General features: G+C 42.9%; 1 protein-coding gene across 3 annotated transcripts in view; it reads right to left on the reverse strand.

Annotated features, from left to right (window-relative positions):
- Positions 1-24681, reverse strand: part of ATXN7 (ataxin 7) — an 80818-nt gene extending 56137 nt beyond the window's left edge. The window contains exons 1-5 of one of the 3 annotated variants that reach the window (XM_042823215.1): positions 24615-24681; positions 8844-8936; positions 1415-1615; positions 999-1259; positions 632-700 (exon numbers count right to left, since the gene is read on the reverse strand). In XM_042823215.1, the coding sequence (XP_042679149.1) occupies positions 632-700; positions 999-1248 (319 nt within the window). In that variant the 5' untranslated portion in view covers positions 1249-1259; positions 1415-1615; positions 8844-8936; positions 24615-24681. Of the gene's footprint in view, positions 1-631; positions 701-998; positions 1260-1414; positions 1616-8843; positions 8937-24614 lie in introns of those variants that run through there. The other 2 variants (XM_042823217.1, XM_042823218.1) reach the window with 2 other exon arrangements.
- Positions 24682-24714: the final 33 nt, after the last annotated feature.

The following is a 24714-nucleotide window of genomic DNA, read 5'->3' on the forward strand; positions in this document are numbered from 1 at the left end:
AAGCAAATTTGGAAGTCGGAAACGAAAAAAAAATATATATAAATAAAAAAGAGAGAGAGAGAACTGAACATCAGCATTCAGGCTTTTTACTGTTTTCCCACTGCCTGTCACAAAGTTACCGGCAGCCTATAGGCGTCATCTGTCATTTGGTTACAACTCCAAGCAGCGCTTTAGAAACCAACAGGGCCCTTCCTGAGCTCTTGCTAATCACAGGTGAAAGGTCACTCTCACTGAGCACTGAGAAATAAACACAACTCGCTGACATGACAGGGCGAGCAGCGTCCGAGCACCACACAGATTACGATCCGAATGCAAACGTCCTGGCTCAGAAGAGATCTTAGCAGCGCTGTCACGCAGCTTCCTGAAGATTACTTAGGACCAGAGAAAATCCCACTAGAAACACAGTAAAGTCAATACAATAAGTAACCTGTACTTAACCTCGCAGCTGTGATTAGATATTATTTAATGACAACGCTGATGGCATCGCCTGCTGACAGGCCGCAGGTCCCAAAGCAAAGCGGTTGGATGGAAGCGGAGTTTCCCCACCTCCTGCCCGTGCGAGCCCTTCGGTACCTACTTCCAAGCCGGGAAACTTCTCCGGGTACTTTCCCCACGAACCAATCGCACTCACCTTCTCGGCAGAGTCGCATCGCTTCTCGATTTTTCCCGTATTCCTTGAAACTTTCTTCTAGTGCAGTTCCTGAAACAGAAAGCGCCCGGAGCTCAGCGCACGCCCACCCGGCACAGCCCCGGCTCTGGACGCGGACCCTCCTGGGGGGCAGCGCCGCTCGGAGATGCTCGGCAGCACCGCGCCCGGCAGGGGGAGCGGGAAGGAGGGGACTGCCCACCTGCTGCCCCCGGCCCGGGCTGCACTCGGGCTCCCCCAGAGGTCGGGCCCCGGATTAAGGAGCGGGGGGATAATAGAGGGGAGATCGCCTCCTCCCGGGCCCTCCCACCGGTAGAAGGGCGGCTCGCGGGGGGGCCGGTCGTCCGCTCACCGTCGTTCCCGTGAAGTTTAGCGGCGTCGACCCAGTGGCTCCAGGGCTGCCCCAGCATCGCCTCGGGGCTGGGCAGGGACCTGCGCTCCCCGACGGCCGCCATTGCCGCTGCGGTGGCGGCGGGGCCGGCGCCGCTCCCGCCTCCTCCGCCTGCGCCTCCCTCGCCGTGCCGGGGCCGCCGCTGCCGCTGCCTGGCCGCCGCCGCTCTGCGCTGCTCCCTTCTGACGTCACCCGCGGCCCGCGCCGACATTCTTTCCGCTGCTACAATGTAACGAGAAAAGTCAGCGGGCGCTTAAGGTGGCGCCGCGCTTAAGGTGGCGCCGCGCCGCTGTCAGCCCCGCGCCCGCCCCCTCCTTCCCCGCCGGCTCTGCCTTTCCTCTCGGGAGCCTGCGAGCCCGGGGGCGGCTTCGACTCACCTCTGCGGCGGCCCGGGGGGCAGGAGCCGAGTGCCCATTATGTATGGGAGCGCTCCCTCCTCTTCGCCGCCCAGGTGAGGCGCGTTTGGGCGCGTTTGTGTGTTTGCGCTAACAAAGCGGCGGGGGCCGGGCTACGCCGCCCGCCAGGCGCTCCCCGGCTCCATGGGCCGCCTTTCCCTCTCCGCAGCACGACCCGCGACCCTACAAAAACAACGGCCGCATCACAACCCCGCCCGGCCTCCCTCCCGCCGCCGTCCCGGGCCGAGGGGCGGGCACGGGGCTGGGCCGGTCTCCCCGCCCCGCCCCTCCGGGCCTCCTTAAAGCCCGCCGGCGAGCGGCGGGGCAGCGGCGAACGGCAAGCAGGAAACGCGCCCCCGCCCCGGGACCTGCGCCGTGCTGGAGGCGGCCCCTCGCCGGGCAGCGCTTCGGGGCCGGAGGGCCGCGAGTGACGATCGGCGGCACGGCACGGCACGGCACAGGACCGGGCAGCGGCTCCCGCGCGGCCGTTACGGGCGCTGCTGGCGCGGGCCGTTTGAACGCGGCGGTTTCCCCTTCCTCGCCCCGGTTTGGCTTTCCGCGCTGACTTCCGCACAGAAGCGCTGTTCCGGCTCGCAGGGCTGCTGCCCGTGCCCTGAGATAGGCGCTACAAGTGACGAGCGCTCGGCGAGCTCCCTGAAACTGAAAGTATTTGAAAGACGCGTTCGCTCCCCTTAACTGTTAATAACGAAGCTATGGAGTTCTCTAATAAACTAATTCCGACGCCAGGCTTCTCGCTATGAGATTCTCTTTCCGACCGGCCGCTGTCTCAGCAGCGATCCCCCCGGAGCCGCCCGCTCCGCGCCCTCGCAGTAAAACCTCAACGCCCAACAAAGCCGTTGGGCTGCTCCGGCCCGGCCCTGCCGGGCTTGGTTCACGCTCCATTATCTCCTTCGTGGAAACACAGCCCCAGAAGCACGGAGTTTAAAGGCTATCGGTGCTCCTTTCCAAATGTAGGAGTGTAAAATTTGCTGTGTACAATCACATCAGGATGTGATTGTAATTGCAGGATGGGCTGCAATTATAAGCACGGTTTCGGCGTTCCAGCCCACTGATCACTGTCTGTCAAACTCAGGCTGTTCTGTATTACAATGTTACACGGCACTGTAAGGGAGTTTTTTCTCCCTTATTGATCACTCGAACTGCCTAAGAAAAGGCAACTTAAAAGGCAAACACCGTAAGATTTAGATAAAGATAGCCCAGTGACTAGCACCACAGCCAGGTGAAGTGATCCATCAGCTCCTGGAGCTGGGCCCTGATCCCGGGTCGATCAGTTCGATGCCTTTAACTGAACTGCCATCTCCCAGAACAGTGGAATCTCCTTCCACTTCACGGCCACATATGAGGACAAAGCGCTTAAGGGACCAGAGTTGAAAGATAACTGAAGAATGAGGGGCGTTATTCCTTTATTAATGATCAAAGAGCGTGTTTTATAATATAAATAACGACTTACAATTAAAGCTAAACACATCAGTGGGAGATGTCAGTCAGGTGTTAAAGCAATCCTGAATTTCTGAACAGAAGTTCAACTAATTTTGTGCTGTAAAAGCCAGCCAGACGGGAGATGAATCAATTACTGATTGATTCTGTGCTCCGCAAACACCCACAGCTGAACTCAGACTCCAGCCATAGAACAAGGTGTGTTACAGACAATTATACCCTCATTGTCAGATGTTATGATTTCACAAACTGTGCTCATACATCTCTGCTTTGTCCTGAAGGAAGCTGTCAGCTAGCTGTCCCTGCTGCAGTTTGAAAGACTGATGGCAGGGCCCATGAAATTCACAAAGAATTTCACTATTGTTATTTATTTTCCATTCATCCTATAGCAAATAGTGATGGGTGTCCATACAGAGCACACCACCACCTGCCTTTCAGCAGCAACAGATTTTACACTGACACTGAATTACTGTTCATACATTACCACTCTTTCCTTTAAATGTTACTGAAGTAACATTTATGTTATGTATGTTATGCTATATATGAAGAATTACATCAAGGTAGAATGGCTTAATTTGATAAAGTTGCCTTTGATTAGGTAAGTACCTTAATGAGCTAATTTATTGCCAGCTATTCAGGTTCTAGCATGAATACTCATCAAGTTACTCAGAAGTGGCTCTAGCTTTAGAAGTGCCAAACAAGTAAATATAATTACTTTACTTCATCCATCTCCCACTGCCTCCTCCTTGCTGTTTTTTGCTCTTTCAAGCCTGTTGTGATTCTTCCCCTCTCTCTTCCATAGCTTTGTTCCTATACATTCCCACTCCAGATCTAATTTTGTGGTCTGGCCTCCCTTAGTAAGCTTCCTTCCTCTAGTAACAATTTTTCCCACTATGCCATGAATACATCAGTGTTCCAGCAGAGGGAGGAAAGTGGCAGCAGAAAGATGGGTTGATCAGTTCAGTGCACAGGACTGATTAGTCAGAGAGGAGGAATATTCTCTCCCACAAACTCACTATGCTGAAGATGTGACCAGGTTGTTTCTGTTTTTATTTTGAAGCACACAAGTTCCATTCTCTTAAACCACTTCCAAAGCACTATGCATGGTTGTGCTGCTGATTTTAGAGGAAAAGAGGCAAAGCCCTGAAAATCCATCCCGTTAGAAGGTCAGAACTGAAAACATGTATATAAGCTGTATACTTTGAACAGAGATGGCTATTAGGAATCTGACACACCCTGGCTGGAAGTACAGTCATTCACAGCTGGGCAATCAGGAGAGCCAAGGAAACTTTTGAGATCAGTTTGGTCCCTCCTGATCCAAAAAAGTTTTTGAAGAAGCCGTTTTCTTCTCACTAACCACAAAGTCAAGGATGACCATGCAACTAAATTAAGTGCTTCTTAGGTGTCCAGAATTAAGAGCGATGAATCAGGTCAAGATCAGGCAGTACACTCCAGTGGGAAGAGCTGCCAAGAAGCCCATGCTCCTTTAAGAGAGCAAAAAGTTGTCCAGAAACACTGTCGATTCAAAGGGCTTACCTGAGGGAGCAAAACAGCCCAAGAAGTGATGTTGGGAATGGGATTGTGACTGAACAACAACACACATAGTGAAGAACTGAGAGAAAAAAAACAAAACATGGAGGAATAGTTCAGCTCAAAGACATTAAGTGGAAAAGGAAACGTGAGGCAGGAGAACAGCAGAAAGTAGCAGCTCATGCGGAGAAGACAGCCAAGTAGTGGGGTGAAGAGAAACAAATAAAAATACAACACAACCTGTAAATGGAAAGAAAGAATGGAGTCAGGAAAACAAAACACACAGAAAAGGGGATAATGCAGATTCAAAGCTCACTGAACAGATTCAGCAATATATTAAGCATGGTTGGTAATGCTTCAACTAAAAGCGTGCTTACCAACAGCAAACAACTGCTGAAAACTGAGGAAGGCTACGCTGTGTCATGACACTGCAGGCATTTCCCCACATGCACTGACAGGTTTCATTCTTCTGCCAGGTGGTCCTGGAAAGCTGTTCAAACAGGGAACACCTCACTCAGGTGTTCAGTTAGAATCTATGAGACAACCTCCGCGCAAGACCTGAGATGTGATCATTCTCATTTGGAATGGAAAAGGAAGAGTGAATCCGCAGCTAAACTCTTATGAGCAGAAGTACAATGTTACTCACTGGTGATTTTCCACAACAAATGTGAAAGGATGCATGAACTAAAATGTTGAAGGGAGAGAAAGAAGAACCTATGAGGGCTATGAGAAAAGAAAATAGCACGTTCACCACATAGCCTCTTGAGGAAAAGAAGTGAGGGGCATCGGGGCACAGAAGGAAATCAAGTAAGTTAATTGTAACCAAAGGGTTTGAAGCAATCAGGAAAAAGAAAAATATTATTACAAAGACCTGTTTGTAGATGAGAGTCAGGCTGAAATGACAACTGGAGGAGGTAACACACAGAAGCGAAATCCCGACCCTCGTGTCAGCTCCTGCTGACAGCAGCAGAACTAGGAGCAAATTTTGTGCATTTTAAAGTATGTCTGCACTATGAGAAGTAGAAGAATATAATTGGGCAAGTAGAAAGGCAAGAGATAAAAAGTTCATATAAATCAGCATGTCCAGGTGATGAGAGAACTATCCAGAATAACAAAACAGATCATTTCATTTAAGCTCCACCATAGGAAAATGTTAATACAACTAAATGCATTATGGTAATCTGTAGCTCACTCTCACCTCCAGTGAAATCAAGCGACTTCTCCCTTCATACACAGGACTGTGATCCCTCAGAATAACAACCACGAGCAGCACACAATAAAAAGTGAAACATCAAACCATGACAACCTATTATCCTTTTCTCACAGATCCTGGAAATAGTATAATTTTATTTATGAGTAACACTTCAAAGAGAGCTGAAGATGCTCAGAAGCTTTGGAATAGAGCTATTTTAAATAGTGGAAAGTGAAATTACTGTGGATGTCTACTACAAACCACCTGTACCAGGAAAGAAAAAATTATATTGTTCAGATGAGAAAACTAACTTGAAGTATCTTTTTCTGAGAAGAATCACTCAGGGAATGGAGCCTAATAACTGTAAGCAAATCTGAGAATCGGATGAGAACACAGCGGATGCCCTCACATATTGATTTAAACTTCACAGTGACTACACTGTTAAATTAAAATAATGTAACATTTTAATATCCAGATGATAAATGTATGCCACTGCCACGTCTTATAAAATACACAGCATCTGCCTTATAAAATACTCTCAGTTCTTGCAGAGAATTTAATAGAGAAAATACAGACTAGTCACACAACATTTGCAAATTTTAAATGTCAGTAGGTAAAACTACACATTATACTTCAGTTAATGACTTGGAAATCAAACTAATCTTTATTTATTTTAGATGTGGTATTGAATTCATCTTTTGAGTTTGGAAATGTTAAAACAATCTTGGCAATGTGGCTACACAGATGAATAACTTTAATCAAAGGAATAAGAAATGGGTATGACCTTATACACAGCTGATATGATATTACAACTTAAAGTGATTATAATACGCCATTAACTGTAACAAAATATTTGGGCCGAATTTCCATCTGTTGAAATCAAAGCACTTAAGGGGAATACTTTGATATCAACAATCATCAAGACACAACCTACCTACTAGGCAAGGTTTCAAAATCCTGACTGGTTTCTTGCCAGCTTGTCCATGGCTCTGTGGTAATCCATGGACTCTGGGTCCATGCACAGCCCACACAGCTTGAGAGCTCCCTGAGACCACAATGCAGTTGTCTGTCTCTGATGTGAGTGCCCGAATGCTCGTACCGTTAGAAGTTTGCCATGCTGACCACCATCACGACAAGGATCCTGAGCACTCACACACAGGAAAATTTGAATTTGCACCATTCTTCAGAAATTTCATTTCTGCTCACTGATGCAACCCACACTGACAACGTGTGCAACGTGTTAGCAACAAAAAAGTCATACCAGCTGGACATGGGCAGGTATACAAATCATATCCATGGGTGCTAAGCGTTAGCTCAAAAGGCCGTGGGCCTCAGATTTGGTGGCAAACAGGCTAAACTGCTGTGCTCACAGTCAAAGTGGCAGCCAGTCAGAAATGGAGGTCGTTGGCGATCAACAGTGGGCCCAATCCTGTTCAATAGACCATCTGGATGATGGGACTAAATGCATCCTCACCACGTGAGGCGCACACTACATGAATCTTGGATAACAAGTAGATGCACTGGAAGAAAGTGTCACTGTACAGAGATTGGAAGCTGAAAGCCTGGGTCAGTTCAAGAAAGATGTTAAAAAACTGGGTGAGGTCCATCAGAAAACCACCAAAGTGATTAGAAAGTTGAAAAACATACTGAAGAAGAAAAAGAAATTCTGCTCTAATGTAAATAAGCACCTGGGATATACATCCCATGTTTCCATGCTAAATTTAACCAAATTCTTTAGTTAGCTACATTTTCATATTTGATGACATAAATAAAAGGAATTTGAGTTCATTTTCCATTGGTCCTATCATTGGATTTATGTACAAAAATCCAGATTTCTGGAATATTCCCATATCTTATTACAATTAATTCACACTTTCCAAAAAATACCTGCATTAACTTCAAAGATCAATATTACACCAAACCCATTTGGCCTCCACTGTATAACACACAGAAGATTTATTAAGTATAACTGGTGTGCATAAGTTTTGTCAACTGGCACAGCAAACCTCAAGTTCTCTGCTGAGGCAGAAGCCATAACTATTGAGCCACAAACCTGCCCAAATCCGTGGGCCTGAAGCTGTACAGTCTTGCAAAAGGAGCCCATAGGTAAGTTTTACACTATTTCTCTTCCTGAAACAGCACTTTCTTTCACATAAACTTTCAAAATATAAACTTTCAAATGCAGAATTGAGGGTTAAAAAGGAATTTTGCTGAGCTGTTCAAGAGAAGACAGCAGTTTAAGAGCAACACTGTGACAAACATTCTGCACTCTTCTTGAGCCCAGATTAATTCTGCCACTTAAATAAATTCTGCAGACCAGCTCTGTGTTCACTGTAATGGCCCCTTCTGCTACAATCTACTTTAAAAGATACTAAAAGATGATTTGCACAGCAAATACTAGTTTGTCTGAAGCAGATTGCATTTTCCAAGTTTGTGTATAAGGAAAATGCAAACTCTGAGCAAAATCTTTTCTTTCGTTATATCAAGAAAAAATACACAAGATGGTGAAATGCACGTGATGATACAGAGCAAATATTAACATGTAGGGGAAACAGAGAAAGAAACAGATACTGTCTCAATAAATCAGAAGTTCCTATAATCTGTAAAATCAGCTCTTCAGCCAAATTTCAACTTATTATCATAATTCTCACTTTTTTTCCTAATGTTCTGCCAGTTATGGAGAAGAATCTCAACTGCGTTCAGTAACTGTATAATTCTTGCCCCAGTTTACAATTGTACTTTCTGGTAGGCTACGGTACATACCAGAGCATTAGAGCCTTCCAATACATTAAAATATGACAGAAATTCAGAAATAGATAAAATTAATTACTTAGAAAAAAGAAGTTAACATCTTCTAAGCTGTAATAAATACATTTAAATTGTCACATGATATCTACGCCAAACCTTCCTTGTCCAAATCACTTGATCTAAGTGACTGAGGTACAGCTTACAATCTTTTTCCAGCTTGACTGTTTCAAGCTTGAAGTCCCTTTAGGTCGATTGTGAAGTCACTCTATTTTCCACTGAAACATATATTAAACACCTGCATTAAAAAAAAATAAAAAATAAAAAATAAAAAACAACAAAAAAAACAACCTCTCCCCACTGCATCTGGTAACACTTCAGGCTTGCTTTGCAACCCTGTTAATATCCTGTTCTCCACGCTCCTCACATCTAAAGTATGTGAACATTATGCTTAAGGAAAATATTTTGGTAAGCATGTCACAGTACCTTGAAATTGTGGCGAATCACTGGGTTGATTTATCAATTGATCTTCATCTGTTCAGATTCTGGAAGCTTTCTCTAACTTGTATCTGATTAATTCTGAAACAAAACAAGGAGTACAGCAGTAAGACATTTGAAACCTTATTTCAGTTTCATAACTCCGACTACATCTATTTAAAATCCAATACGAAGCATTCTATCAGCTTTACAAACACATTTTCTGCAATGAATTTAAAATTGAAAGGTAAGCACGGAACTGTTATGCCCTCTTTGCACAGAACAGCTCTTTAAACGGCAGCCTGACATTACCAGAAAGGTATGCATTGGTTTAAATCTCAATCTTCAGCCCAGTTACTGCGCTCACATCGCCAACCTCTGACCAGATTTCCAAGCAGAAATTGGTGTCTGTATGGCCAGCTGGTAAAACGACAGCGCTGTATTTTCTGCACAGGATTTTTCTAGAATATAACACGACTCCAATAACAGGAGCTCTCGGTACGCAGCCACTGACATTTTTACCACCATGTCACAGAACGTGGATAGCTAAAAATGATCCCCTGTGTAAGAGTCATTAGTGACTATTACTGTATTGCTGATGAGGGATTTAATAAAAATTAGAAAGATACACAGAAGCTTTTCCCACAACAGGAACTTCCCTGATCTCAAGCTCAAGTTTTTAAAGTCCTTTCATTTAATGCTTACAAACTTACTGCTCACATAAATTTTGGCACGGTTGGCTTTGTTTTAGTGCAAATTAATGCCTAATTGGCTAAAATTTTAAAACAATTTTCACCCGTCCTCATGCATGGGTTATACTGAAGATCAAATAATTGGCCTTAGCGTTTTGAAGTTAAACCAGCATTTTTCCTTCATTTTACTAAGAAGCCACGAAGATGCATACAAACAAGCCATCTAGTGCTGTGGACGGATGACACTTCAGAGAGAATTATTTTTTCCTCTCCAAGGATTAAAGTCCAGACAAGAGGAATGCAGTCCAAGAGGGCATCCGAGCCGTGCCGGGGCGGGAGGGCTGAGCCCGACGGAAGGTGCAGAACGAAGCTCTTCCTGCCTTCTGGGAAGCTGCCTGCAAACTGACTTCATGCTTTCAAATTCTTTTTGTGCACTGAGGACAAGACCCTTTTTTCTCCTTTTAAATTGCAGCTTACCAGCTGACACGGACTGGACTGATAAGACCTACAGATACATTTACAGTTTCTTACCTTCACTAAGCTTTACTCTGCTCAGTAACATGCTTGAGCCTAAGAAGCACAACAGAGCTTCATGATATTCTAATTGCTTGGTAAAATAAATAAATACATACAGATTCTTGTCTGCAGTGGACAACACTTGAGAACACGCACAGTATTATTTTCTCTCCCCTCTGCATTTACTGTTCTGCTTTGCAGTGAATAAGACTCGAGGTAACTGACTGTTAGCAAGTTTCTACACTAATAGAAGTCTCAGAAATCATAAATAAATGTTACACAGAAATATCTAATCAAATCCTACAACATTAAGCTTTCTCTTCAATTCTTGTTGCTGCTTGCTGGGAAAGGAAATGTTTGTCAAAAACGTTTTCATTTTTCCATTGCCTGTTTAGGACATGAATTCATGCAGACTCTCCCCTTTGCAGAAGATCACTCAGTGCTCAGCCTCACAGTCTCAGCCCCTTCAAGCATATGATCTTCCCGCCATGAAAGAAACTCAACTGCTTAATCTCAAGCCCGATTTCTTCAGGGAATTCGGGAGCTCTGCATGCAGAACACCCTTCCTTTTATCTTGCTTTAAATGTTACAAGTTGGATAAAAGGCAGGTTTCACTGCTTCGTGCAAAAATGGAAACCAAAAAGTCACCCATAAAACAGAAGGCTTCTCTGAAAGCTTAAAAATCTGGGAATAGGGCAATCAGTGGGAAGTACAAACAACGGAGCAGATGAGGGTGAATGAAAAAACAGTAAACATTTTATTCCTACGTACAAGAGATCAGAGCACGCTGTGTTACCACCTGTGAATTTTGCTCTAGGGATTACATCTGGATTTGAGTTTGAAGCAAGTCAAGAGAGTAAACTTCAGAAGAATAAAGTGACAGTTTAATGACTCTTTAAAGAGGAGTCTTTCTCTGGATAATAGGTGGCAAAGAACAGGAACAATTCTTACTGAGAATTTACAGCAGGTCAATTACAACCACAACTGTCAGCAAAGAGTAATGTAAGGCAGGGATCAGATGATTGAGAATAAGCCACGAGGAGCTCCCTCTGCAGAAGGAAAGCACTTCAGTGTGCTGGAAAAGGGAGAGCGAGCTGAAGGGTGGAAAGGTGACAAAGATTCTCAAAGCAGCAAACCAAGGAGAGGCAGAAAGCCTGCGTTTTCAAACCAGACTGAGCATGATGTCAGTCCCACTGCCTGAACGCCAAAGGAACTCGGTTGCAAGTGCTGTTCAATACCATGCAATACAGGAAGCCATAATTGGGCAGAGCAAAAGCTATATAACCTGGTGAAAAGTGTATCTACATAGGTAACAGAGGCACAGCCATGATGAATAATGAATATTATCCACTTAAGACAAACATATTCTCATGAAAAGCCTAACTCATTAAAACAAAGCCTTTTGAATAATTCTAACGGAGCTGATACAAAACACAAATAACTACACAGCAAGGTGTACCTGAGGTATCTCAACTCCGACTAGTGTCATTTTCCTCTGTCTAATTGCAACAAAAAAAGATTTGCATTGATCATTTTGCTCAGGAAATCATCTCATCACTAATTTTACATTTGTTTTGCAACATCTTTTCTCACAACCAAGAAGTCTTCTTTGGCAGTGCAATTTAAAAAGCCGTAAGAAGCCTTCGCATATCACACTTCAACAGTTTAAATACAACCACACAAAGCGAGGAAAGACAGGCTAAAAAATTACTCAGTTTCAGAAATAATGACAGATATTCTCTAAGCAGGATCTTGTCTTCTAGTTGAAAATACCTACATTTTGCTGTATGATTTATGCCACCATTTGAAAGTTCAATCTGAAAAGCACATTAGGCTCCTGCAAACTAAGGTAAGTAAGGACTGTTGAAATTATATTTATACATTTCTTTAAAACCTGGATTCGTATGCATCTGTAAAGAAAACGAAACGTTCCGTATTTTGTGTGACAGGAATATTTCACACCCATAACAACTTGTATTACATCAGAAAAACAGGCAACACAAAAGGCTGGTAGCAAGCAAAAGGATGCTGGACATCAGGAATATCAATTGTTCCACAAAGAAATGAAATCCCACTTGGCTCATTTCAAAGGGTGCACAAACATGCAATATCAGCCCAGACACTTCTCAAGATAAAAAGGCACAGTTAATCAAGACAATGCAGAGTATACATGATTAACATGATTTGCAAAATTTATTACCGAGCTTCTCTGTTAAATGTAATATTCAAGCTACACAGTCACGGTTATTGCAGATTAAAGATTACAAATTAGCTCCTCGTGTATATCATTATTGTGAGTGGCTGCATTTTATCTGTCTAATTTTAAATTACTGCAGGCAGATGAAAGGCATCTTAAAATCTGGCTCATAATTTAGGTCCCATACCACTAACCTGAACAGAGATGTTGGTTCTTACATGGGTACCACACTATTCTCAATGTAAACAAAGGACACTGGCATGCACCCGAGGCTAAGGATGTCAGCATTTTTCAAACACCTTTCTGACTGTTCCATTTTATGGTGATGCAATATGACCTACATTTTCAATGGCCAAAGAGAGACAGAGAAATAGAAAGGGAGGAGACAGAGAAAAGGGAGATAGACAGACCTTTTCTGTCCTTATCCTCCATGAACTGAAGCTGTTTCTGTCCCTCACAGGGACCAGAATAGGCAAGAATAAAGGCAGAATAACATTACAGCAAATTCCGCAGGAGGCACTGAAAAACAGAGTATCATAAGAAACAGCAAGATTTTTTCTGTAGTCCTGTGAACAAACACATACTGATACCTTCAACAGGAAAGAAAAGCAGAAGAATCAATAATTTTATTGTCAATTGCCAGTACAAAGCTGCCTGTAATACAAACGCTTATTTTACTGCCTTCTATTTCCCACCGCATTTGTACCACTTCATTTTTATGTATTCCCCTTAGATCTCAAAATGAAACACAAAATAATACACATCATTATCATCAATTTTACAGAGAAATTGAGGAGAGTGATTTGCCCACAGCTACCTACCAGACCCAGCACAGGGCTGGGAACAGAAAGCATCACTCTTCATTATCTCTGTGCTGTGCCATCTATTAGGCACTGTGATACCTGTCATACTAACACATAATCTTGACATAATTCCAAAATTATCTCTATCTCGTCTTTCTTGCATATGAGCTTCACACAGAAAACTGCACTAGATCACTGCTAACTCTCTTCAGAAAGCTTTCTCTCACAAATGATAGACCACATTTGTCAAGCTGTCTCTGGAAACACACTTGACTGTGAATCGCAAGACTTGACATAATGTGCCAATGGTATTTTTCACTACAAACATGTAAAAATAAACATCTGATTCAAGCTTTAGTTTTTGTGGGTTTTTTTGTTTTTTTTTTTTCCCCTTTTTCCTGCAAACATGGTATCTTACTTTTCAGAAATCTGTATCTTCCACTGTCAAACTATTGTGTTTAAAAAATGAAGGGATGTCGCTAGGACTATATTAAGCAAGAATCAGCAGCCTTTGCTTATCAGTTACTGCTTTTTAGCACAAGACCTGCCTTGCAGAACACGTGCAAAGCACTTGAAGCATCACAGCCCCTTACAAACGCTGTTACATGCACATATATATAACATAACAGTAAATCATTTTCTTACTGTCGAGACTGTAGGCCAAGATTTGATCTTAAGTATCCCTCTGCAAACCCAGAGCAACTCAAGGAGCTTACTGAGATTTGAGCAGAGGTAAACAAGCCTGTAATTTGGCACTGAATTCAAAACCATGTATCAATAAAATTTATAGATTAATTCCTGTTTTTGAACTGTATTTATTACAACAACAGCTTTCTTATCAAACTGTATTCATCTCCTGAAATGTAATCATCCCAGTGCAGCAAGTACTGAGAGACTGCTGCTGCTCTGCAGTTACAACAGGCAGCAGCACGCAAGCACCACTACGTCCAACTGCAAGCAGTGACTGGGCAGGCAGGCAAAGAGACCTGTTCAAGGAAAAGGAGAGAGAAAAATTGAAGCCTACTCTACTTTGTAATGAAGAAAAAGTGGAGAGTCAAGAGGCAAAGACCTGACAGGAATGAAGGAAAGGAATTGCCTGTAAGTGGACAGGAGAGGTTAGAAATAAAGAGCAGAGGACGGACACTGCAAAAGGAGGGTGAGGGACAGGGCAGAGGTGGAAGACATGACATCTAAAGCAGTAAGTATTTCTCAAATGACACACCTGAGAGGCTGTCAGGAAATCCTCATTTCTAAAAACCAGGGTACAACAATGTACTCCTCCTCCTCTCATCCCCGGTTGCACCTTTTGCAACCTACTGAAACTGAATTTAGCAGGAAACGAGGATTCCTCCCATCATAAACTGAAATCTGCTTCTGCTAATCTATGACAAGAGTCTTGCTGATCTGTAAAGAAGTCTCTTCACTATTTTTAGCATCACCAAAGCTCTCCTTTGTGAACGTCTCACTGCACCGTTTTCTCAGTTACCCTTATTTTTTGCCTTTCTTTTTTGCTTATTTCTTTCTTCACAGCATCTCTGTTTCCATTTGAAAGCGGGAGAAGCTGAAGTGACACTTACTGCTACCGAACACCACAAAAATTCCAACTAGAGAGGGCAACCAGAGCAGATAGCAGGGTTCAAGCCAAAGCACCCAGCAGCCTTCCCTTCTGCCTACCACTGACTGCCACCTAGAGTCGGAGCCACCAGCTCGCACACAACGCTGGTGTTAAGGAGCAGAGAAAAATGTCAGAGCAATGAGAGAAATGTTAATCCCAACCATTTAAAAACAACAACAACGAGAACTCATATTCTAAAAGGCTACAAGTACCTCAAAAATTATTTGGGTTTCTCTTCTTAATGACTAATGAGCATTTGGTCCGTGCCTCCTGTCTTTTCTTTCTAAGTTGAAAAGACAATTTCATTTTGTTATGAACACTGGAGTTGTACACCTGGGGAAAATAGACATAAAGCAGCATTATACTGCTTTGCAAGTAAGTCCTGTGTTCCACATTGTGTGCTCACGCTACGAAGGTGAGTGCAAAATGCCATCCTTAGCTGGCAAGTCAATCTGTATTCATACTGACACCAACAAACCGATGGCTCAAATGTCTACAAAAGCCCACTTAGCCAACAAGACTTCTCACACAGTATCCATCTGTCACATGGTTATAACTATATTAACTCAGGGCTCTTTATTATACTATATAAAATATCTTATTTTTTCCATCACTACTCACGTGGCTATTAACAGGACACTCAATTTTCACAAATCAAGCAACCACTGGGTGCTCGTTACCTAAATAAAAGGAAGGATTTGTTGTCATTGCTATTATTTACCTGGAGATCAAATAACTTGCATTATAACTTGCATCCCTGTAGCAGTGACTTTCTCTGCAAACCACAGATGGGTAAGAAGCCGCTGGTGTGTATCTGCTAACAAAGTCTTTGGCAATTAAAGCCATTTATTAATTATAGCTATTAATGTCTTGTGAAGAAATCAGTTCCCCAGTTTCCTCACTCCTCTTACAGTCAAGAAGACTGGTAATGAAAGTATTAGATTTCTTCTCACCTCTATCATTACAACAGACATATAATGTCCAGGTCACACACTGCACCTCCCTCTTACTGCCAGTCCCACCAAGAAGTACATTTTCCCTAATTAGGTGTATATCCACAGACAAAATTAAATGCCATTACAAAGCTCACAGCACCTATGAACCAAAGTCACACTGTAGTCTATCAAAAGCAACAATTTCTACCTCTTGCATGCATGCAGTGACATGCAACAATTGCTCCTTCAGATCCACGCTCGGGCCACATTGACCTGCACAAAGCACTGCACAAATTCTCTTGGTTTTTCCAGGTAGAATAACAATCCCATAACTAGCCTGGATGTAACATCAGAGCAAAGAATATTCAAAGAGGAAGAGATACTGCAGCGTCGTAACTAACTAGTGTAACGTGTATGTGTAACTAACTAGTGTTAGTTACCAAAACCCACTGAAAACCAAAATCTTTACCTAACAACTGTCATAGCCTTTCTTACAAATACGGAAAACTCGAGTTGAAGTAAAGCTGCTGAACAGGCCGCAGAGGGGGAAAAGAAGTTCCAGTGTATATTGGTCTTATACTCTGATCCTAGTAGAATCTGTGCAGTTTTATTTAGATGTCTGCTAACCAAAGGAGGGGAAGCAGGAACATCCAGAGGTCAGACAGCCTATCACTCAGCCCCGAGGCACAAAGCCAGACTATCTGTTGGGAACAAAATAGGTAATTGAACCCGTTCTTGAAGTCCTCAGGCAATGGAAGCACCATTGTACCTGCAAAAGATTATTCCAACTTTACTTCACCAGAAAATTGTTTGTCCATGTTGAATCTACCTTGCTGCAATCTGACCTGGTTCTTTCCTTACTTGCCATAAGCTCCTCGCTTTGCAATGCCCTCCAACAGAACTGTCTTCTCACTCTCTCAGCCTCCTCTCACTTAAGCTAAGGAATTACATTCTCTCAGCACTTCTTTCCATGATGTGTTTTTCACCTCTTTAGGCAATTTCTTTGGCACCTTCACACCTCTTCCTTCCTGATTTCATTTGGTACCGACCCTGTTGTCCTGCATGTGGGCAGTTAATGAATACTTTATCTCAAACTAAGGATGTCAAATAGGCTGATTTTCAGGATTTTTAATAATCTACGTAATTTTCTGCATAGCAAAGTTTAGGAGACTCAGCTCGAACACAGTCAATGCTCCTTCTGTATGTAGCATTTTGTACCTATAAACAAAAGTACGCGTGATATTCCACCACTTTAAAAACTCAATGTTCCCGAGATAATAAAATGTCATTATTATGGTCTGAGCACAAACATAAAAAGGAGGTTGTCCCCATCGCTCTGCAGCAAAACTGTGCACATTCCTGTTGACATCACAGATGGTGCACAGAGAGTTGGTGAAGCATTAGAAACATAGAAAATTGCTTTCCAAATATGAAGGAAAATAACCAGACGAAGATTAATCCAAAAGCTTCAAAGTAAATCTTTACAAAATGTGACTTGATAGAAGTGAAAAGAATGCCTGTACCTACCAGCAGCTATCCTGTGCTAGGCTGCTCTTTTCCCCAAGCAGTGACAGTGCTGCAGCTGAATAAAGGATCCCACCTGCGTGGAAGGCAGCAGAGAACAACTGCTTACTGCAGGAGGTCTCTGGGAAGGAGCAATGCCTGCAGAAGAGCACCAAGAACAACCACCAAGAAAAGAGATACAGAAGAGCAGCTGCGCTCATTGATACAAGCAGAAAGAGAAGAAAAGGCAGGTCGCAAAAGGGCTGTCTTAGAACTGTCATCTCTGCGCCAAGTTCTAGAAAGACAGGATGGGGAAGTGGCTCTATGAAGAGGCAATTACAAACAAAGAAGATTCAGTGAGAATACACCAGTCCTTAGGAAACTCGCTACCTGTGTCGCCACCACATCAAAAGCCGACTCCAACATCTGAGATCTGCTGGAACACGCCTGCTTCTCTGAAACACATCCCTGTTGTGCGTACTGTATCTGCTCCCAGGGGACATCAGCCATGTCCCACACATAGGGGCCAAGCATATTACATATATAATATGCATAATACATATAATACAATAATACATACATAGTGCATACATTTTACTGCTGACATTTTTAAAGATGAAGTCTATTTTGAAATGCAAACACAAAGCAGCCCTGTTTTGAGCTGTGATTACCCTGAGTCCATTTTAAATTCTAACACAGGGGATGTGGTGCACGATCTTAATAATTCATCCAACAGAAAAGTGCAATCTTAGAACAAACAAACAAGCAAACCCAACTCATTGCAGAGTTAAGGCTAAAAGTGCTCCTTTCAAAACCAGCCATCTCCCTTCGCACTGCGGAAAATCCCATTGAAAACACTTCAATGCCTTTCAGTACTACAGCTCAAAATACGTTCAAGAGCTTGAAAGATCAGGACAGATTTCCTTAACATAAACATTTGAAAACAGCAGCTCTTGAGCTATTTCCTTCCATTTCTTTGATGACATTTGATCTACAGTTACAGCCAGTGGCTGCTGTTTGTTCAAGTTTTTTGACGTAACAGGAGGGAAGAAAAGCTTTACTAGAAAACTGCACTGTAAATACTCTCCCGTTCCAACCCGGGCCAAGTGCCTGCAGCTCAAGTGCATTTTAGGTATTTTATTCAATTTCAAACTCATTACATCATGTAAAAAAATCCCCATATGTGCTAACACACATGTGCATGATTTCATTTTGGGCCATTTTCTTGTTCAATCCCATTCTAACTTTATGCTCACACCCCACAAACCACAAGCGGATCTCAGAAATGAAGAAAACGTTCAATAAATGTAACTGCCAAAGCAACACTGGAATGAAACCGGAGTGAAAACATTTACAATGAACCACAAAATCACAGGTGCACAGTTGTAGTTATTATTAGCATGGCTTTGTTTTATCCTCAGCTCTTAGAAGCCCATCTTTATTCATTTAAGTAATAAAATCCAATCTTTCTGCCTTTTCTCCTTTATTAGAGCACTTTTACCCACATATAATCGATAGTTATATTTTCATTAAAATAAAGGCAAAAGACAGAGGGCCAGAAAGAATGCCTTACAGATTTCAGACATTCTGCACTAACACTTTTCAAAACAAACCCAAAACAGAATGTTTGTTTATACCAAGTCTCTACCAAAATATTGTTACAACACAGATTGGACTGGGAGCTTTGTAAATCCTACTCAGAAATAACATTTTGGCCTGAATGCATAGATTTTCATATGAATTGACCTTAACCTGCATACACAGTCACTTTCACAGCCACACATATAACCACCTTCATATCTCAACTGCATAGAAAATCTGCATAGATGTACAACACGTATATATCTACGTACACTATCTAAATACATAATGTATTTGTGTCCAACCTCTCCCTTATCAGCAGGTGTGAAATCCATTGTCCCAGCTACCTTTTGCTCCTCCCCCAAAGCAGTTTATCAGACAGATTTTTTCATTATGGTTTCACAAGGTGTTTTTTTCTACCTACACTTTTCAAGTCCAACTTCTATTCCTGCTTGCACATAAAATCTGGAAATTACCACAAAGGCACTCATACACATCTTTGAAGAGAATCTGAAAGGTCTTCAATCTGAAAGTGATTTTTGCAATGCTTGCATGTCTTTCTCTCGTGTTTCTGAAATGACTGGTTTGATTTTATGCATTATTTCCTTAAAAGCTTTAGTTCTGAGCCGTCTAATAGCTATGTGCTGGGCTACAGAGTCGAGTTCATTCTGTCCTTCTGACAGCACTACCACCTTACACTAGCCAACAGCCTGCTGATTACAAAATTCGCTCTGATGGAAGGAATTAAGAGCATTAATCTCCTCCGGATGGAGGATGGCTGGGTTGAAGGCTCCCACACGTGGTGAGCGTTCTAGCGGATAACAGCCCCGCTAATGACAAAAAGGGAACCAGAACCATCACCACCTCCCGGGTTTTGAAAGCAAAGACTGACCTTTACTCCCCCCTTTGAAAGAAAGAGCTTATGATCCTAATTTCAAGAGAGCGTGAATCCAAAATGCTCCCTAGAGAAAGGTGCTTAGCCCTGGATACAGGCAGGATTTAAGCACATTCCTACTTAGCTACTGGGTAGAAAATGTGCATATTCATCATCTCCTTCCAGCTGCTTCAGCTGGTGTAATTCTAAGGAAACACTTGCAAATCCCGAAGCATTTGGCCCTCTCCTTTTTCATGGAAACCCCTCTGGCTTCAGCTAGGTTGAGTCTTCCCTTTGGTACAACCTGTCTGAGCAGAGTGATGAAGGGCCACAACATGCATCTCCCTATCTGGATCACAGCCTCTGCTGGAAAAGATGGACTATCTTCTCCACATACATCTTCTGAAACAGTTGTTTAAACCATTTGCTTTCACAGGACTGAAGCAATATTTTCAAAGAAACGCTTGGCCCATTTGAAAAAGAAAATGAGAGGGAGGAAAGCATGTCTTCTTCCTAAGAAGGCCACTGCTTCTCTCTGGGGGTTTTGCCCTGCTTTGAGTCACTGCTGTAGGGTAATAATGGTCAGAAACATGACGTGATGCATTAAAACATAAGAATGTAAAAATGAGCAGGCATCACCAAAGCATGTGACCATGCCTCTGTTTCCCTGCTCAGACTCAGAAGCCAGGGTGTGAGCAAATGCCTCAGAGTACTGCGTTGTTCTGGAGCCACGAATCACAGCTCTTCTTAAACACTACAACTGACAGAGTTACTCTATTAAAAGAAAATATGATTTTAAGCCATAAAGTGGTCCATGGCAATGTATAAAACTGCTTTTAAACAGAAACCATATGTTAATCAAAATAGACACAATACTTTCTCCATCTTCTGAGACAGAAGTGCTGCTTCCAACATCTTCCCATGGCACAGGATCTTACTTTGCCAAGCTCAGAAAGCCATGTAAAATTTCTAGGTGTTCCTCCACAGATTTCTGCTGCTTGTAAGAAGAAACACACTGCAACAACCAAAAAACAACAAACTACCTTCTGTAAGGCCTGAAGGGCTGACTCAGCCCTGTGCAAGAGCTGTGTGTGGCTCTCCTGAGGCCAACACTGGGCCATGGGGTTCTCTCAAGGAAGGCACAAGCAGGAAACACCTGGCTTCCCTCTGAACCTTCTGCAAAAGTTCCTCAGGAACACCACCAGCTATTTATTTAGATGTCACACGAGTAAATAAGGTATTTGCAGCCCTCTGATTGTTCACCCAATGAACATAATGACACACTTAAAACATCCTGCCAACAAAGAGACTACCAGATAAGTGACTAATTTTTTCAAAACAGCTCCACAAGCACAAATGGCTGCTTCCTTATAACATGCATGAAATACAAAATGTCACCCAAAAATTACCTCAAAGCCATTTTAAATCATGGATCACAGAGATGGCATACAACCTCCTAGGCATCACACATGCAGCTGAAACCTCTGGGGTTAATGACTTCTGCATTAAGAGAAAATCTAACTACCTAACACAGCTTGCTGCAGTTTCATGACACTGAGCTCCACGAGACACGTGTTAAAGCACCCTGATGTTCTCACCAGGCAGGAACCCATAGTCCCAAAGAGCATTCTTGCTCTTCCTTCTCTTGTTATGCTGTAACTCTATGAAAATGGGCTAGCTCCGTGGAAACACATGGATCCATGTTAGGAAAGCTTTTTACAAGGCTAAGAATCACACTGTTAAGACAAAAAAAAGAAAAAGCTTTTTTTTTTCTTTCTTTTTTAACTATTCTTTTGAAAAAATTCAGTCCTATCTGCCAAGAGTGAATATTTGAATATCTGCAGAACTAGACAGCAAGCATCTAAGAATTTTTACTTGAATAATATGGCAATTACTTGAAACACTGCTGCTGATTTGCTGTAAATACCGAGGGTAAAGAAGCCAAAGAAGACTGCAGACAAAACGTAACAGTAATTTACAAGAGAAAACAGGGTGACACTGGTAGGTTAGCTCAATATCAGTCGTGCACAAAATCACGGAATACAATCAACAAAGAAATAAAGGACAGTAATGCTAAACTTAGGCTTACAGAAAATAGGTCTCACTAAATAAATTTGGCGCGACTTTCTGACAAGAATATAGGTTGGACTGGATAAAAATACCTTGTAGTTTCTGACCTACTATACTTAGATCTCTGCAAGATTTAATGCCACACAACAGTCTGATTTAGAAGTTATTCAACACGAAGAAAACCTGGAATCTAAAACCACCTCATAAATTATTAGGGTGGCTTAGGAAAAATATTTTAAATCCACCTCATCAATAGTTAAAGATGTTTTCTTAGCTCTAAAAATCATAGCTCATTATACCCTTGAATACTATGAAAAGCTTCTTTACCTTTAATTTTTTCTGCAGTTGGAAAGTGTATATATATATATACACTGTAGTTAAAGGGGAGGATGTATAAAGTTAGCTTAAACTCTGTGAAATTATTTCAGATTTTTTTTTTTCAAGAAAGAAAACCTCAACACTAACAGATTTCTTCAATTAAAAAAATAATAAGTGTACTTAAAAGCCGTTTTTTTAGGAAAAAAAGAGGATGATGAAACTCTAAGCCACTTCCATGCATGTGTAACATCTCACAGCACTGAAGGTACCCAGCTTACACTGTATCCAGGGACACCTGGAAACATTACAGAGGATCATTTCACTGGTTAGACAAGGACAGGTGTGTAACAAATTATTATGTATAAGCTGCTTCAAGGTCTTACCATGTGGCACATGTAAAGGAATTCAAGGAAAGAGGAAAATCTACATCATGTTTAGCTTGGTTGAAAGCTTGCACAGGTACTTAATCCAAATTACCCGGCATGGAGGAATATGCTATGCCCTGTGCAAGACATTTTTTCCTACTGCATGAATCTGCAATACTGGTTTCTTAGTGAAGGTCCAATGCTACTCAGTATTTCTGCCTATTAATTGAAGGGTTATATAAACGGCTGTAGCTGATGGAGTCTGCACAGAATACAAGAACTGGTGAAGGATAAATAAATAAGAATGAGTAGAGCCCGTTCCAGAGACCTACATGAAACACTGAATTAATGCAAAAAACATCCTTGGGTACAGCCCAGTGCAACACGCACCCCATACATGTGCAACAAAGGTTGTTTTATACTTACAAGATGAGGAACTCTGCTTAGAAGTGGAGCGAACTGAAAGAAGACTCCAAAGACACAGTGAATGAGTACAGAAATCCAGCAAGCTGGAACTGGCATCTTGGGCAAAACACGTTGTGGCAAAACAGAAGAGGAAAGACAGCAGGATTTAACATCAATATGTAGCTTAGTGAGATTCTTCATGATGCATTTACCAAGTTCTAGCTCCCATTTTGAAATAGGAAAGTTAATGAACACTGATGATATCTGAAAACTGTTTCAGAAAGAAAAAATAATGGGTTTGTTCCCTAAATTCTTCTTATAAGACCCAGGACAGAGCATTTATAAGAATGCTGTAATCAGTGACATAAGACAAGAATGAAGACAAGAATGGCATAAAAGTCATTAAAAATAATTAACTAATTATACAGATTGCTGTATTCTAAATTAATTACTCAAGGTATTTGTCACTGTGGAGGGTTTAGTAAAGCGATCTGACCAACACTGCAACGATAAACAAAAAGTGAGAAAATATTAAAGAACAAGAAACAACAGAAGTATTCTTGCATTACTAAACCAGTAATTGCAATAATAGAGTTCCCTCCTATATTAAATACAGCTCTGCTCAACTTCTCATCACAGTAGAAAAGGAAAGAGATAGGAGTATGGCAAGAATAGTATTGATAAGACCAGGATGCTCCAAGATGCTGAAGTTCTAAGAGGAAATCAGTGGGTAGAGAGGGGACAGCAGCAACAAACCGTGCTGTATAAAATCTCTACAGTTCACTTAGGCCGCCTTCTCACCATTTGCCAGAACACTCAATACCAAAGGGACCAAAGCCTTGGGAAAAGCAAACATTTTCATCAAACTAAATACATTAAATGGAAACATTCAGATTTCATGAAGGTATTGTTGCATGCACACGCACAGTTCAGGGATTCATCGCCCGCTCTTTGGCCTAAACTTTGCATAACTCTGCAAATCACATCAAATTATTTCACTCACAGATCATACAGCGATGCATAAAAATGAAGAAGAAAGCATATTTACCCAGTTTTTCTACCCTGGAAATTCTTCATTCTGAAAAATTCAGATGGGGCTTTAATGACTGCAGGCTGCAGCCCTCCCCAGCAGCACCTGGCCAAGAACCCACCAGGTGTCACTTCAGGACCCAAACTGCTGGCTTGCAACAATCTAGCAATACGTAAAACTCCTGTTACACACCTCCATCCCTAACAAAAAAAAAATCCCATCATCACTCACAGCTCTAAAACCAGGAAGATGGAGATGAGACTGCAGGCTGGTGTGCTTCTTTCCTCCTTACACCCATTCTGTGTTAAAGCACAGCACCAAGCGGAGCGAGCCTGCGTGTCTTTAGTGTCCAACCAAGAGGAGGCAATGCCGCGATGTCAGCGCCTGGGCACACATCTGACGCACCATTACCAAACCGACAGCAACATTATCAACGTTAGCACGGCGCAGGTGTCAACATTTTGGTCCAAAAGGCAAAAACCCAATACTTGATCTCATCCAACAGCCTAACGCCTCTTTTCTCCTGGCTCAGCGCAGCGCTGGTTAGCTTTTCCATGGACACAGCCTGCTTTGGTTAGCACCCAAAGGAAACCCCGCAGGGACAACATTTCCGCGCCCTTCCCTTTGCCCCTCGTGTCAATGCACACACCACAGCCACGTCCCCAAGCGCGACCCGGGGTGCCCGGCCCGGCTCCCCCGCGCTCGCAGCGCCGTGCCCGCGGCTCGATGCCGAGCGTCGAAAGGCGAGGGCCACGTGCCGAGGGCATGGTGGAGTGGCCGGGCGGGGGGCGGCGGGGCCGGGGGCGCGGTGGTCGGGAGGTGGAGCCTGGCCGCGGGCGCGGGGACCTCCGCTTCCCTCCCCCGTCGGCCGCTCACCTGGCGGGGCCGTCCCTCGCCAGGGGGCCGGTTCCGCGCGGGGCACGGGCCTCCTCGCCGGCCCTCCCCGCCGCTCCGCCGCCGGGCCGCGCGTTCGTCG

Source organism: Centrocercus urophasianus, unplaced genomic scaffold (assembly GCF_019232065.1).
Source record: "Centrocercus urophasianus isolate 14NV4802_14NV808 unplaced genomic scaffold, USGS_Curo_1.0 seq_22, whole genome shotgun sequence".
Classification (NCBI taxonomy): domain Eukaryota; kingdom Metazoa; phylum Chordata; class Aves; order Galliformes; family Phasianidae; genus Centrocercus; species Centrocercus urophasianus.